The sequence below is a fragment of the Silurus aristotelis genome, assembly GCF_946808225.1.
Source record: "Silurus aristotelis genome assembly, chromosome: 9".
In the NCBI taxonomy this organism is placed as follows: Eukaryota; Metazoa; Chordata; class Actinopteri; order Siluriformes; family Siluridae; genus Silurus; species Silurus aristotelis.
In genome coordinates, this window is record NC_139582.1 from 8,718,323 (window position 1) to 8,734,798 (window position 16,476).

The window sequence follows — 16,476 nt, forward strand, 5'->3', positions numbered from 1 at the left end:
GGCTCTATTTGAACTTTTCCTTAAAAGCTGCAGCGGTAATTAGAGCCACAGAACCGCACATTTGGTTGGCGACACAAGGATCCGCAACGTGCAGCGCTAACGCGGTGAGTACTTTCAGAAAAAAAAAAAAAAAAAAACGATTAAAACTATTGTTATATTTTGGTGATGTATGTATTTTGTAACTGATTATAATTAAATAACTGGATTGAATTTTAATTGCTACAAAAAGGTAATTCGGTTTCAGTTAAACCGTTTTATTCATCAATAAGATTATGCCTAAACTTGTTAGATTATGTAGACTACATTGTGTAGATGGTGATATTAGATACATTACACAAACTATCTTCTTTAACTGTGATTGAACACCTTTGCTAAATAAACAATTTACTATGTTTTTTTTATATATATTTAAAACGGTAATTTAACTCAAATACAGTTTTTCAGTTTCAATCAGATTACATTGTTCATTTACTTATTCCTAATGCAGTATAAACCAAAATTGATCCACAGTTATAGAAAGGAAAAAAAGGAAATGGATATCTGACTTTCTATCAAATGGTTAGGTACATGAGAAACATAAAGCTCTGAGACCCTTTAACAAATGATGATGGGGTAGACAATCCAGTATGGGGTTTGCCAGTATGTCATGTTTAGTACATAACAAAAGTGGTCCAAAAAAGACAACAGGTTTACCAGCAACAAGGTCATGTCCTGTAATGTAGCTGCCTGGTGGTCAGAGTGCTCATGCTGACCCCTGTCCTCTATCGAAAGCAGCGAAAGTGAGTATCAGAACTGGACCGGTCACGCTTGGGATTTCAATTTGCACTTACCAATCGAAATCTAATGGCCTGCCTTGTTGGGTTTCATTTAAACTTAACAAATCTGACCAAATGAATCACTATTTTATATAGCTCCAGTAAATCTGATTAAAGTTTAAGTAAAGCTTTTTTTTTTTTTTTTTTTCTTGCTAACAAGGAATTTCATAACATTTGCATAATTTGGTTTGGCTCTGAGCTAATGCTTTATTTTGCCCCCTAATGGAAATATTGTTTACTTATAGCTCACAAGATGATTGTAAACATATTTGCTGGGCCGAAAATAAGAAGCTTTGTTGGGCCTTATGTATAGAATGCTTGGTTTGTGCAATTCATGAAAGATGTTGAAAATTATGAACATGACAGTGTATGAACCGTTTCATTTTTATATATTTAGTAATGTAAAAAGTACACTATTTGATAAGAAAAAGGTAAGAAACTTCTTCTTCTTCTTTCCGCTGCTCCCGTTATCCCATTTTCCATAGTACCCTGTCCTCTACATCTGACTCTTTCAAACTGTCTACCTCCATGTCTTTCCTCACCACATCTATATACCTCTTTTCCTCTTTTCCTCCTTCCTGGTGGCTCCATCCTCAGCAACCTTCTCCTACCGATATATACCATGTCCCTTCTCTGCACATGTTTAAACCATCTCAATCTCGCCTCCCTCACCTTGTCTTCAAAACGTAATACATGCACTGTCCCTCTAATAAACTTGTTTCTAATGCTGTCCATCCTCGTCACTCCCAACGAAAACCTCAACATCTTCAGCTCTGCTACCTCCAGCTCCACCTCCTGTCTTTTACTCAATGCCACTGTGTCTAATCCATACAACATCGCAGGTCTCACCACAGTTCTAGAAACTTTCCCTTTCATTCTGCAGATACCCTTCTATCACAAATCACTCCTGATATCACTCTTCTCCACCTACTCCACCCTGCCTGCACTCTTTTCTTCACTTCTCTAACACACTCTCCATTACTTTGCACTGTTGACCCCAGGTACCCGAACTCCTCCACCTTCTCAACCTTTTCTCCCTGCAACCGCACCAGTCCACTGCCCTCCCTCTCATTCACACACATGCACTCTGTTTTACTCCTACTGCCTTCAGCACATACCTCCACCTCTCCAGGATGTTCTCAACCTCAATCCTGTCCACTTTCTGCGTAAATGGCGCAAATGTAAATATAAATGTAAATATGAATGTGAAAGATAAATGTCATCATTGCCTATGCTCCATTGCCGATGCTGTCTAGCTACACTATCCCCTGTTATGACTGTAAGGTGATAACAGGGGATAATGTAGCTAGACAGCATCGGCAATGGAGCATAGGCAATGATGACATTTATCTTTTACATTCATATTTACATTTATATTTACATTTGTGCCATTTAGCGACGCCCTTGTATGACATACAAATGTGCTTTGAGTCTATATCTATGAATACATTTACACTGGCAGGCTAGATTACATTGTAAGATAAATCAGCCTACTCTGTTGAGAGTTTTGCTGTTTGAAATATGTTATCATCACCCATTCACTCTTCACACACTCTTGCTGTACTCTTCCTTCAGAATTACACCTACACCAATTCTCTTTAGATCCACACCAAGATAGAACATTTTAACCTCCCCCTCTTTGATGTCCTTGGCCTTAATCCCTTTCCACTTGGTCTCCTGAACACACAATATATCTACCTTTCTCTGCTCCATCATATCAGCTACCGCTCTAACTTTACCAGTCATAGTGGCAACATTTAACAGGTCTTCCCCTTCTGGTTCTCCTCCTTCGGCCAAAAGTAGCCCAATTTCCACTGGTACCCTGTTGGCTAAAAATTCCTGTGTCGGTTGTTGGTAACCAGGTCCTCGACTGATCCAGTATGTAATTCAGGTTTGTAATACACATTTGCATGGACGCTCTTCCCTCACCATTTTTACGGGGCTTGAGACCGGCACTAACGGTGCACTGGCTTGTAAACCCTAATGGCAGGGTTTTAAAAAAGGTAAGAAACTAAAAATAAAAATAAAATACTGAAGGTTCTATCACCCATTACTATTTTTTTTTATTACATTTTAATATTAACTTGTGTAGTAATACTATTTATTTGTTCCAGATCTGTGTAAAAGTTAATACATAATGTGCAATTTTATTTGAAGTGCACACCATGTAATTATGTTTTTCATAATCTGTTTTGTGCTTATACAGTAGCTGTTAATGAGAACCAGACCATGTTAGCTCTAAAAGCACTGGGTGTATGTCTCCTACTGTTTGGAGTGCAGTCTGATTCCAGTTTGACCCACAACACTTTGGAGCTGATGTCTAAATACAGACTGATAGATGGGTAATGATGACCTGCTCCTTTCTCTCACTTTAGACAATTCACAGGCAGCATAAATCAGTTTATTTACTCCAGTCTTGGAAATGTTTTTCTTCCAAAATGTCTTCCAAAATTAGAAAGCGTAAACAAGAAAATCAAGAAGCCACATTATTTTTTCATTAATTCATTTGTGTATTTATTATTTTTAATGCCACTGTTGCTTATGAAAATTCATATACTGTATTGGAATGTTAAGCATTAATGAATTACTGCTCAATTAAAATCCACAAGATGTAGAAAACCTTTTGTTGCTAATTTTGAACTACAGTTTATACAATTGTAACAGTAGTTGAGGAACATTTTGGGCAAACTGGCTCAGCATTTTTAGTCTCCTTAAAGTGTAATTTTGTCATTTGCTGTTGATATTTTGCTGGGTTTCTGTTTTCTTTCTACTCTGCTAGTAACAAGAATATTTTTTATATACAGTATATGTACAAAACTGAATCAAATAAATCCAGGAAATCTCTTTAAACACAATATGCTTTCCTCTAAGGAGGAGTTGTGTTGCACATATGTATTGCAAGAAGTTGCTCAGAAATGAGAAATACAGAAGGGAACACTAGCTGGAAAAAACATGCTGTTAGGAATGAAATTATGAAAGTGTAGCATTCTTTACTTTAAATTCAGAATTTCTTTCCTTCCTGCTTACAGACACAATGACCTCCCTTTGCACATCCGCATGCTCAAGAATAACAAACTCAGCCAGTTTAATTTGTACAACAACCCAGAAACTGCTACGGATATTACCCGACTCAAAGCTGCACAGGTTGGAGGACAGGTAGTGTCTGTTTTATGCTGTTCCTCTTGAAAATATTCTACTGTGTTGTTCATCTATTGAAAGTTTAATATGACCAGAATGGTGGCAGCGGTTCCTTTCGAGGTTTATTATTGATTACGTACAGCAAAAAGATACATTTGTGTCAAGAAGTCATAGAGGAGGCATTGATGTAGCACACAGAACAACAAAAAGCTACATCCAAAACTTTGGGTGCATCTCAGAGATCTATGTAGCTCTCTAGTTCATGAATCAGTAGATGATGTAGATGAGTTAGAGTACTGGAAAGGTTGATGGCTCACTAGACATCGACAGATAACTTACAACCCCAATTCCAAAAAAGTTGGGACACTGTCAAATGTAAATAAAAACAGAATGCAATGATTTGCAAATCTCTAGAGTGGGGCTGCAACAACTACTCGATAATAATCGATAACGAAATTTGTTGTCAACTAATGTCATTATCGATTAGTTGGGCTACACAAGTTATGAGTTAGCGTGACGGCAGGATAACACAGCTGCTCTCAAAATGGCGGAAAGTACAGGGTCAACCTGCAGCAGGAAAAAGTGTGCCTTCCAAGATCAAGATACGGATGAAGGTCGTCATCAGCATGGTAAGCAAAAACTGTATAATCCTTATCATATGAAAATGTTATCGTTTAATGAAGTGCTATTGTGTAAACTGTTTGTTGGCTAACTTCAGGACAGTCGCACTAGATCTGTTTTGCCGTGATTCGCGAGCATCAGGTTGCCCAATCAGTTCGCTCAAGTGGTGCAAACCAACACTAAATCTAAAAGCAGCAAATAAGAGCAGCAGTAAACTATAACATTTTAGTCAATGTTCTGGTTTTCTGCGAATGCTTATGCATTTATACACCAATGCATATTTTCTCCTTTTTTTAAATTAAGTCTGTTAGCTTGCTGCATTTCTCTGTTCCATTCTCTTTTTATAGCATTTGTCTGCTACAACAGTTATCTATCTGTTTTAAAACATAATTTACTGCGTCTTTATTATATGTTCAAATGCTTGTTTTCAATGTTTGTATATTTAATTTATGCATATAATTATTGAATTATTATAAAAAAATTAATTAATTATATATTTTAGATGCTTATATCTTCACAATTGAACAAAATGTGTGATATAAAACAATGTTATATTATATTTCATTTAGATTTTTTTAACAAAGTTGTCATCAGCAATTATCATTAAAAACAAATGTTGACGTACATTGCTCAACCTTTCATACTTCAATGCTGTATTTTTTTTGTTTTTACAGAAAGAAACAACCCAGCATGAGTGAATTCGATTCAAGGAGAAATCCCCCATGCACTCCTCAACAAGCAGCCACTATAAGCTTTATAAAATGTCAACTAACTAAAGATTAAACTCAATATGTGGCTTTTGCATTTTTTGTACACTCTTATACATAAATACCCTGAAATATGGTTTTATATAGCAAAACATACATATATATATATATATATATATATATATATATATATATATATATATATATATATATATATATATACTTTTACAATTACTCGAAAGAAGAAAAAAAATAAAATTCATCGATTATCAGTTTAATCTTTAGTTGCAGCCCTGCTCTAGAGTTCTTTCTACAGAAAATAGAAAAAAATGGCAAATGTTTAAACTGAGGAAATGTGCCATTTTAAGAATATCTGTGAAAACTATTTTAAGTGTATTTTAACTTTAATTGCAAATACAAAATAAATAAAATAATCATAAATTAAAACATAAAAATTAATTTCAAAACGGTAAAACTAACTGTACAGTGTTTTTTTTTTTTTTATGTTTTAGTTTAAAATGAGATGAAAGAAAAAGTTTAAAATGAGCCCAAACTTTAAAAACTTTCTTTTGTTTTCTTTGACCTGAATCTCCTTCTCACCCCAGTTGTTTTCTCCCTGTTCCTCTATTTTTCATTCTGCAGCATATTCTGTGTTTACACCTGTCCAGAGCACCCCAGAGTTTAGTTGTGGGGCTAAAGTAATTTGGGGCGTCTGTGGGGAAACACAGTGTGTAGTTACATGGACTAAACGAATCATCGAGGGAAATAACTTGCCTTGATGCATTTTTGTATTTTAATTACTCGAGTTACTCGAGGAATCGTTTCAGCCGTTCTGTGAACACAGTTTGACATCATCCACAAACGCTGGTTAAATCATTCAAAAAAGAATGCATGCATGATTATGATCGAGAAACACTGCCATCCTCTCTGGGCCAATGCTTATTTAAAATGATTCAATGAGGTACTGAGGCAAACTGGAAAACATGAAAAAGTGAAAAAGTCGATGTAGGCATCTATGGACCATGTACACACGATTTGTTTACAAGCTGTTTTCATTTCAATTGGGTTGAGAGTTTGAGTCTTTTTTTGGTAGCAAACGTTTCAATACACTGGAAGGATTTTTGACTGGAAAAGTACATTTTTCTTAAATATTATAAATTAATATGAAATATTTTGTGACGTTGAATGTATCTTTGGGCACCTATGTGTTCTTTTACAATTTTATTTAAAATCCTTCTAAGCATGAGCAGTACAGGTCTCGAGTCCTGGGTTTGCAGCATGATGGCCTAACATTTCCCAGAAATTACACTAACATGCACTTTGCATAAACAAATGCTTCCGCATGTTTGCTGATCAGAGTAGATTTAGATCTCCATGTACACAATCTAAAATTACACATTACACAACACAACACCTGCAGGTCCACACGTTATTATATTTCAAAAGTCACTTTATTTTTAAAAACAATAAGAAATTTGATATAGATATTTTATCATTCTAAAAGTGTGACTAACTTTTCTTCTATCAGATGTTTGCCGCGTATGTTTTATGTACAGCTCAGGACAAAGATGCCGTTAGACTGGCATTGGAGCAGGTTGATGTGATACGACGTATGTGCACTGAATACCCGGAGCTGGAGTTGGTGACCACTTCTACAGGTATGACCTCAGTGTCTATGAAAACCAAAGAAAACTAATGCCTTTCACTTTACTATTAATGTAAATATCTTTATATCAATATTTTATATCAATATATTATAACAACTTATCAAATATCATGTTGTATTATGTCATATATTCAGTAACCAGGAAGTTAAGAGCCCCATTTCCTAATTACATAGAAAAGTTAGCGTACATTTAGATTGCACATTTGCATGTCATGCTTTGGCTGGTATTTTTGACATGAAGGAAGCATTCACATTAATTTCTTATTTTTTTGTATCCACTAAGGACAGACACAGTAGTATACACATAGATAGACTTTTTTTAAACATATGTAAATGAGAAGAAAGAAAGTTTGCACTCATAACTTGCATTTGTGTGTGTTTTGAAGAAATGAATGCCACAAAGAAGATAGCTTGTTTAATCAGTATAGAAGGAGGCCATGCAATTGATAGCAGTCTAGCAGCTTTACGCATGTTCTACCAGTTAGGAGTGAGATCTTTGTCTCTCACGCACACCTGCAACACACCTTGGTAAGCACATTGATAATCAATCACATTTTTTACTATAATGTTCATGGACTATTGTAGCATTTCTCAGGCACAGAAGAATGAATGATGCAGTGTTTATGAATGTGCAATGAAGTCCCAATGTGGACACCATTTAAATAAATGTTTTTTTAAGTCCTAGCAATACTGCGATGTCTAATATAATCAGTATAACACACAGTCACATGTAAATGTTTTTGTTGTTTGGAGAATAATGCTTTGTTTAGATAGCATCTCACAGGTTGGTTTTGGGTAGTGTGTGTTTGTGTGAGCAAATATGTTTCATCCATTGTTTTTCTACAGGGCAGAAAGCTCTTCCCAACATTACTCTTACTACAAGAGATACGACAATTCCTTGACAGATTTTGGCAAGGTTATAAAACAACATTTGCAATTACCAGAAATGTATGTAATAATAATAATAATAATAATAATGATAATAATAATACATTATTTTGTGGATGCCTCCTGCTCAATACTTCAGGCAGTGGTACATGAGATGAACCGGCTGGGAATGTTGATTGATCTGTCTCATACTTCCTGGGCTACAACAAAAGCCGTGCTGCAACTTTCCAAAGCTCCGGTCATCTTCAGCCACTCCTCAGCCTACACCATCTGTAACAACCCACGCAATGTGCCTGATGACTTGCTTTTCATGCTGGTAAATCCAAGCTGCCTTGTTCTCATGTGCCAGAAGTGAGAGTAAATTAGATTTAGGGTCTTTTATAGCTTTCTGACTGAATTGGAGGAAATAATCAAAAAGCTATAGGATGTAAACAGGAGCACTTCCAAATTGTTTTTCTGGAGACTTTGTTTGTTATGCATCTTCGGTTATGTATTTGTATTAATAGACCTGTTACTAGAATCATTATAATTAGTTCAATCTTTTTCCACATTTCTCACTTCTACACTAGAAAGCAAATGGAGGGCTCATTATGGTGAACTTCTTCAGTGATTTTATAGCTTGTGGTGCTCATGCAAATGTCTCTCATGTAGCTGGTGAGTTCAGCACTTTTAATAAAGAATATAAAATAAATACAAACCACTATTCATCAGGAAAATTATAAAATAAAACATATAATGGTCTTTTGTGAAATAAATATTAAGTTCCACACATGTAACACATTCAACACAAAAGAAACCAATGGTTAACCTACAAAAACAAGCAAACAAGTATAAAATATATAAGAATTAATAACTATCATTAAGCACAGTTATAAAAAAAAAAAAGGTCCACACAATACAGCTTCATTACCTCAGCCATTATTGTAATGCAGCACCTGAAGCAATAATGGAACTACAATTAGAATGGTGTGTTGTAGTGAGATGAAACAAAAATCTACTAAATCTATCTTTTTCTCCATGGACAACATATGTTGAAGGATGATTTTAAGGTTGAAGCTGTTTTGGAGCTGATCGCTACAAGACAGCTTCAGGACTATTGTCAAAAAAATATTTGCAACATGAATCCTTCCAGCACATCGGTGTTCAGTCTAATCTACTGGATCCAGGAGTTTGAATGGTCAGAAATGTAATCTTTCAAAATGACCTGAGCTTAGAACATCTCAAACAATGAAGAAGCTTTAGGGTTCAAGATCACTTTATAATGTTTTGACCATATTATTTATTACACCGCAGTCTTTGAAAAATTCTAAATATTGTTCAAAATAAATCTACAGAATAAAGACCATCTGTTTGCATCATATTGTTTTATATTCCTCTCTACATACATTTTAATTGTAAATATGCACCCTTCAGACCATTTTGACCATCTGAAGCATGTGATAGGAGCCGAACACATTGGAATCGGTGGTGACTATGATGGGGTAAGTAGGTAAGTGGTAAGAGATCTTTCCTGCTTTCACATTTCCAATGTGTTTAAATTCTAAGACACTGACTTACTTTGTTCCAGACTTTCATGAATAACAAACATCTGGCTTTGTGTGTGTGCTTATAGTTTTCCTCAGTTTCTGGAGGATGTGTCTAAATACCCTGCTCTGATTGGAGAACTGTGGAGTAGGAAATGGAGTGAGGAAGAACTGGCAGGTGTACTGAGGCTCAACTTCCTCAGAGTGTTCAAGAAAGTGGAAAAGGTGAGAGCCAGCCATAATTAAAACCCTCAAACCTATATCTGCTCAAATCTACTAAGCCCGCTAGCTTATAGATGAGATAAATCAGGTATATGTATGCATATATATTGACGTTTTTCATTAAATCTGACTCTCCAGCAGGAATTAGGCAAAGTTTTAAGTTCATAGCAAAAGGCTCTTATGTATATAAAGCAAAGCTACTTTTGAGGCAGTAACATTTCAAAGCAGTTGCTATAAGCAAACCATGTGATCTAAGCAGATTTTGTGTAGAAGCCTTTAATCTTATAATCCTGTATTTCCTACACAAAAAATTGTTGCTATCTGTTTGTTTCTACGGTTTTATTTTATTGCAATCCAAGAATGTGGGAATAACCTTTATTGTAGCATGTGTTTGCAAAGGATTGCATGTCTAAAAACTGCTGCTTTTTCTGTCTTTTTTTGTGTTGCTGTACAGATACGTGATGAACTGCACAACACTCTTCCCAGTGAGGTGTTGATCCTTGTTGCAGAGGCCCAAAACGATTGCCGTTTGGTGTTGAGACATCCGAAAATCCCCGAAATGGTCAAGTCAACCGGGATGCGAGCATACATTTGTTTAAGATCTGATGCTCTGTTCTGGACTGTTCTTTTTGTCCATTTTATGCTGCTATGTAAACCAATATATTATAATTGATGCTAGTACAATCATTTATAAAAAAAAAAGTCTGAATGCCTTCTTTGTGTAAAGGGCATAGCTTGTTTGAGTACAACATTTAAGACATAGATTTAAAGCATTTAAGAATTAGAGGCCTTGTTTATACTCTGCTATTTCATGCATTTACAAATTCTCCTCCTTAGCATGTGGCATGATTCCAAGTGCAATAAATACTGTAATAGTTTGTTTAGAGTTTTCTCCGTGCTTTTCTTATACATTGTGTATTTGTATTTTGGTTCTGTCTCTACCATATCTCATTACTTGTCTGTTACCTAATGTATGGGATTTGACATACTCTGGATTATGAAGATATTTTTTTGGACTATCCCTAGTAAACAACAGTTTATGAAGTTTATGGGGTATGTATATATATATATATATATATTACACTGACCAGGCATAACATTATGACAGGTGAGTGAATAACACTGATTATCTCTTGTCATAACACCTGTTTATTGGTGGGATATATTTGGCAGCTAGTGAACATTTTGTCCTCAAAGTTAATATGTTAGAAGCAGGAAAAATGGGCAAGCGTAAGGATTTGAGTGAGTTTGACATGGGCCAAATTGTGATGTCTAGACGACTGGGTCAGAGCACCTCCTCAACTGCAGCTCTTGTGGGTTGTTTCCAGTCTGCAGTGGTCAGTATCTATCAAAAGTGGTCCAAGAAAGGAATAGTGGTGAACTGGCAACAGGGTCATGGGCAGCCATGGTTCATTGATGTATGTGGAGAGAGAAGGCGGGTCCTGGTGGTCCAATCCAACAGATGAGCTACTGTAAGAAGGTAATGGTGTTAATGCTCAATGGGTCAGGACTGTTTTGGCAGCAAAAGGGGGACAACAACAATATTAGGCAGGTGGTGGCCTGGTAGGTCTGTGTGTGTGTGTGTAAATTTTTTTTTTTAATATTATTTTTTACACTAATGTTTATTCCTTTTTCAATGCTTATCATTTATAGAAACATATTTTTAATTTATATAGTTTTAAGAAATCAAGTTTTATGCTATTCAAACTTTGCTATATTTCAAGTCTTTTTTTTCCAGTTTGTTTTGTTTCTTGTCTTTAAAGGCTATGCCTTTAAATAAGAGTACTTACTGTATGTCTAAATACAGAGTTGTTAGATGGATAGATATCTTATTATGTGGACTATAAACCAGTATCAAAATAAATTTATTAAGAGAGATTCAAAGCAGTTTTTTAAGTCAATTTGGATAAGGGCATCTGCCAAATGCCATGAATGTGAACAAGCAAATCATGCATTTGCACATGTTGATTTGAGTTTTTTATTTATTTTTTTCCACTCTGATCATTTTCAGTTTTACAGATTCATTTGCATGTATTGTGGTCACATAAATATCAATGTGTAATAATTACAGCTGTCACTGTGAGTTGTACTGATGCCTTAATTAAAAGTAAAAATATGTCCTTTTTTCATTTACAAAGTTTAACATCATATATTTAAAAAAAAATTGTTCAAAAGTCCAGTATAAAAAGTCATAAGTTATAAAATCATTTTATGTTTTCCTCCAAAATCATGAATAAATTCAATGTTCTTTCTTTGACCATTATCTACAACTTGTTGCTTTCAAGCCAATGGGAGTAAAGGCCCATAAATTAGGAAATAAATAAAACAAAAACAACTTTTCCAACAACTCTAAGTAAAATTTGTGTTTGGACTAAAGCTCTTCATAAAAAAAAATCTTACAGAAACACATGCACTAATGCATCTGTAGCTGTACTGAAATAGCTTAATGTTAAATAGCATTACTTGTTTGCAGATTTCAAAAGAACAGCAGATTTCTGTGAATGCATAATTTTTTTTCTCTGTGCAGACTGATCTAACTTTCTGTTCACTGTGAATTCTTGCCCACATTTTTGAAACCACAAATGGTTGTTGATGGTGTTTTGCTTTCTTATTAGAATCAGATAAGCTAGCTGAGAACTAAATCTGAACAGCGGAAATATACTTTAGTGCAGCTTTTGTTCAGTCCCATGTGCTATGTCTGCTAATGCTTAATGCATTTAGTGTGTGTGTGTGTGTGTGTGTGTGTGTGTGTGTGTGTGTGTGTGTGTGTGTGTGTGTGTTAAATACTTGTAAGGCTTTAACCACAGAATGAGTGCCATATGTGTGCATTCATATACAACAGATTGCAACTAAAATTCTGCATATGGGAAATAAATGTATCTTACTTTTTCTGCATTAAATACTATTGATACTGTATATCAAAATTCATATTTAAATAATACGTATCCTGCCCTGATTTGCTTTGCAAGGGCAAATCTGGCAATGTGGTTATGAGTTATGAATAGATAGTGATAACTTCACGACCTCCACCCCTAACAAGCAGCACTCTCTCAAGACCTTCTGTTAACACCTCCAGGAACTCCATATCTCAAATGGTTGAGTTAGGGGAAAAAAGTGGAAAAAAGCAAAAGTCTGATATTGCTGTCCGTAAGAAACTATTAAAACTATTAAATGCATTGTTATATAATAAGATAAATAAAGGGGGTTTAATCCCCTACACTAACATGGACATACTGTACACATGTAACAGTGGATAAAAAGCTCATCCTGCTAGGCATTCTTAGCTCTATGGTGTCTTTAAACTGAAATATGCATAAGATTATAAGATTGTGAAACATCACGCCATGAAACTCAGAGTCCAAGCATGGCATTGCCATTGTGCAGGAATGAAGAACCATGAAGACATGGTTATCCAAGGTTGGTCTGGAAGATCTCAAACTGGAAAACTGACTGAACCCAAGACATCCTCATCTGCCATCTCTATCTTCCAATTCTCTATATTAGCATCCATACCAACATCTATTGGAAAGATTTCCCAGAAGAGTGAAGACTTTCATAATACCAAGGTGTGTCTAATCTGGACTGGGGTGTGCAGAAACACATATGGATGTGATAAGACAGGTGCCTATTATAGGCAATATAAAGTTCAACTCTGAATATTATAATCCATATTCAGGACTACCCTGTATCACTTTTTTCCCCTCAAAGTAACATCTTTACTTGAGATTCTTTAGCTTTATTATGTCCTTAATGTCAAATGACACCTTAAAGGTGGCTAATACAGTGCTAAATCTGTTGCTGGCTTTCCTGCTTCCTTAGTTTCCTTAGTGAACAGCATATACAGTAAGTATGATACATATTTGAGATAAATCTTCATTAAATAGCCATTAAGGACAAATTTGTTGGATAGCTATTACCTGAGTTAGCACTTATTTCTGTTCCTTCATTCAAACCCACTGTGAGGGCAAACAACTAATGTGGTAGCTAGCTAAAGAGCTAGATCTAGCTAAAGAGCTAGAGCTTCAGAGGTGCTACATCTTACAATTTTTGTAAGGTGGTATACTGATTGCACTTAAATTCAGATCTAGTCCTTATAGTTGCTAGAGCATTCAGTCAGTACAGTTGAGTCAGTGTACTGCAGTGTCTCTCAAGGATACAGTTCTCATCACCATCAGGATTACGAGGAGGCCCAGGCATGTTGAGCAGCACCAGCCGGGCTTCATGAGACTTGTTCACGATGACTTCATTTAGCTTTACTGCTGTGTGCATTCGTCTCACATTAGACTGATCTCTGTTCCATAGGCAAATATGGATAAAGCAAGAGAGAAATCGAGTAAAAAAGAATAAAGAATAAATAAAATAAACTTTCTTGGTGCTAAACTATCTTAATATTGTATCTTATATGAATGCAGTTTTATTGTTATACAATTTATAAACAGGCTCCATTTTTTTTTTATACGTATTGTGTGCTGTTTCCAACAAGAATTGTAAAGCAAATTGAAAACAAATAAAAGCACTATTGTGTTTAAAGCACTCACGGTTTAAGACTAATGAGTTCTCTGAAGTTCTCTGGAGCGTTGTTGCGGTTTCGTCTCTCCGAGTCCAATTTATCTTTGGTCCATGTCATCTGAATTTTCTCGGGTACTATATCTAAAGATTCCTCCTCTTCATCAGAGTACAAACTGCCCATTCGTACCAGTGAGTGCCTGTCCTTAACTATCTGAGCCTATTAGGAACAAATCAATATATCAATACTAATACCAATACTTCCGATTTTAGTTATTTTAGTTCAGTGCAATGTTACAGTTACAAAAATGTGTAGTCATTAATAGTTTGAGAAGTTTTTCCAGGTTTTTGTGGTTTCTTAATTGCATAACAAGTTACAATAAACACTTTTCTTTTATGTCAGGCTACATCCAGTTCATGTCAGGCCACATCACACTGCCTAATCATTGATTATTTGGTAAGAAACAACATGTTCTTTTGTGGTTTTACGCATTACTTTGACACATTGCTAAACAATACTGTATAACGCACATAATAATTTGGCACTAAAAAAGCACTATACACACACCTCTCTGTTAATCTCAGCTGTGGACAGTCTCATCTGCCTCAGCATCTGTGATCTCTGCTCCATCATTAGTGTCCTCTCATAGGTGTATGCAGAGATGTCACTATCATGCTACAAATAATTAACAGAATTCCAACATGATTATGGAATACTTCCAGGGACATATATACTTTCAAGTAAAAGGCAAAGCAAACAGCTAAATTTAAATTGTATAATTTTAGACAGGTTTGAAAAAATTAATTAGTTGTAGATGTTTGTTTTTTACCATTTCCACCACCTCCACCTCTGCTTCTAATCGGAGCTGGTATAGGAAGGTTGCCAGATCTTTCTTCATCTGAATACTGTTATCATCCAACTGAGCCACAGTGAAAATGCGCATCTTACACTTGCGCCATACCTAAACAGCAAAAAGATCACAAGATACATTAGGAATTGGTTGTAATTGTAGAAAACAGTTTTTTTTAATTGAGGACACAAATTATGGTGTGCCACAAAACATAAAATTAATTCTTGTTTACAACAAAATAGAGCATTACAATGAACAAAAAGACTGGGGATAAACTTTTAATTAAAGTTTTAAACTGAATTTTGAATGACAAATAAATATGATCAAACATTTTCACTAGTTCATAATTTATTAATTAATTAAACCCAAAGTTGTATTCAATGTTTGTGTATAGTTTTACAAGGCCAAATTTGAACCTTGTGCTGTTTGAGAAGGAAGGGTAGCAGCATGAGCATTCCTCCATCATGGACTATCCACCACACGTCAATGTGTCCGTCAGTGAAGCGCTCATGGTTGCTGGGATAGAACGGCACATTTTTTGGTACCATCAGAGCCAGGTGGGCAGCAGTGGTACAACGAACTGTATCTGTTAAAGGTGAAAAACAAAACAAATAACAGTAAGATATTTGTCCAGAAAATGCCATAAATGATACATTTACTTCATAGGACAAACAATATCATTTGACTTTATTATGTATATAAAAGCTGTTTCAGTAATCAGCTATCCTTTCATATCAAAGACCTATTCTACACATCACTGCCACCACACTGTCATTTTAATAATAAAATATATATAAATAATAAAAAAAATGCATAAATAAAAGTATAAATATATAATTAAAATATAAATGATAAATAATTTTATCCAAATGCAAAACATGGTATGCGTCACGTTTTAAATTTGTCAAAGTTTTGCATATTTTTTGAAGGAAGCTAAGAAATGAATGGACTTACTAATGAAAGTTTTCCATGCTCGAGGATCCTCACTTTGTCTCCAGCCATAAGGCCAACCCATAACCACTGTGTTGTGCTTCATCCCACCCAAGCCACATGACTGAATAAGATGGGCAACTCCTTCACGCACCTTTGAGGCCACTACAACTTGGCAGAATCCCTTTACCCTCTCAATTTCCATCATGTTTTTAATGGCCTAAAATAGACACAGCAATTTTTTTGTGATTATAAATCACCAGGTCATGTTAACAGGCTTTCATTTTAAAAAGGAAATAGAAATTCACTGACTCGTATCATTACCTGTTCTGAGGCCTGAGCTTCCCCATAGGTGTCAAGAAAGTTCCCCTGGATTACTGATCCGACAATGGTCAGGCCCTTTCCTGCTTTTAGTTGTGAAGCAAAGGTAAGCATTCTGGGATATTTGACATGCAAATCTTCATCGAGCTTCAGCAGCACAAGCAACTGTGGCCTGTAAACATGGTTAGAACAAACCTGTCAATTCAGTGCAATGTTATGTTATTTAGACATCTTAATCAGAAATGTTTTCAAGAATAGATAAAATTGTTAGTTAACACACACATGTAG

At 35.3% G+C, this 16,476-nt stretch overlaps 2 protein-coding genes across 4 annotated transcripts in view; one reads left to right on the forward strand and one right to left on the reverse strand.

Annotated features, from left to right (window-relative positions):
- Positions 1-11,705, forward strand: dpep2 (dipeptidase 2). 3 transcript variants are annotated; one of them, XR_014535154.1, is made up of 12 exons: positions 1-104; positions 3,022-3,157; positions 3,845-3,971; positions 6,810-6,939; positions 7,334-7,475; positions 7,794-7,863; positions 7,975-8,151; positions 8,405-8,489; positions 9,249-9,324; positions 9,448-9,583; positions 10,035-10,897; positions 10,945-11,705. XR_014535154.1 is itself a non-coding variant. In XM_083550928.1 (11 exons), exons 2-11 carry the CDS (start codon positions 3,045-3,047, stop codon positions 10,251-10,253), a joined length of 1,275 nt encoding a protein of 424 aa, XP_083407054.1. In that variant the 5' UTR covers positions 1-104; positions 3,022-3,044; the 3' UTR covers positions 10,254-11,705. The 3 variants fall into 3 exon arrangements, 1 of the variants encoding a protein (XP_083407054.1); XM_083550928.1 differs by having other exon boundaries at positions 10,035-11,705; XR_014535155.1 differs by lacking the exons at positions 1-104; positions 3,022-3,157; positions 3,845-3,971 and adding an exon at positions 3,978-4,582.
- The window catches only part of slc12a4 (solute carrier family 12 member 4), a 22,351-nt gene continuing 17,419 nt past the window's right edge, over positions 11,545-16,476 (reverse strand). The window contains exons 17-24 of the mRNA XM_083550840.1: positions 16,192-16,360; positions 15,892-16,087; positions 15,354-15,523; positions 14,917-15,048; positions 14,655-14,762; positions 14,119-14,306; positions 13,738-13,871; positions 11,545-12,667 (exon numbers count right to left, since the gene is read on the reverse strand). Of these exons, the coding sequence (XP_083406966.1) occupies positions 12,576-12,667; positions 13,738-13,871; positions 14,119-14,306; positions 14,655-14,762; positions 14,917-15,048; positions 15,354-15,523; positions 15,892-16,087; positions 16,192-16,360 (1,189 nt within the window). The 3' untranslated portion in view covers positions 11,545-12,575. The remainder of the gene's footprint in view (positions 12,668-13,737; positions 13,872-14,118; positions 14,307-14,654; positions 14,763-14,916; positions 15,049-15,353; positions 15,524-15,891; positions 16,088-16,191; positions 16,361-16,476) is intronic.

What these genes read in the sequence shown, in the direction of transcription:
- dpep2 (XM_083550928.1), top strand. Translation starts at nt 3,045, where the DNA reads ATGTTAGCTCTAAAAGCACTGGGTGTATGTCTCCTACTGTTTGGAGTG. An exon ending in ATGACTTGCTTTTCATGCTG is followed by an intron (nt 8,152 to 8,404) that starts GTAAATCCAAGC and finishes CTTCTACACTAG; the next exon opens with AAAGCAAATGGAGGGCTCAT. An exon ending in TGTTCAAGAAAGTGGAAAAG is followed by an intron (nt 9,584 to 10,034) that starts GTGAGAGCCAGC and finishes GTTGCTGTACAG; the next exon opens with ATACGTGATGAACTGCACAA.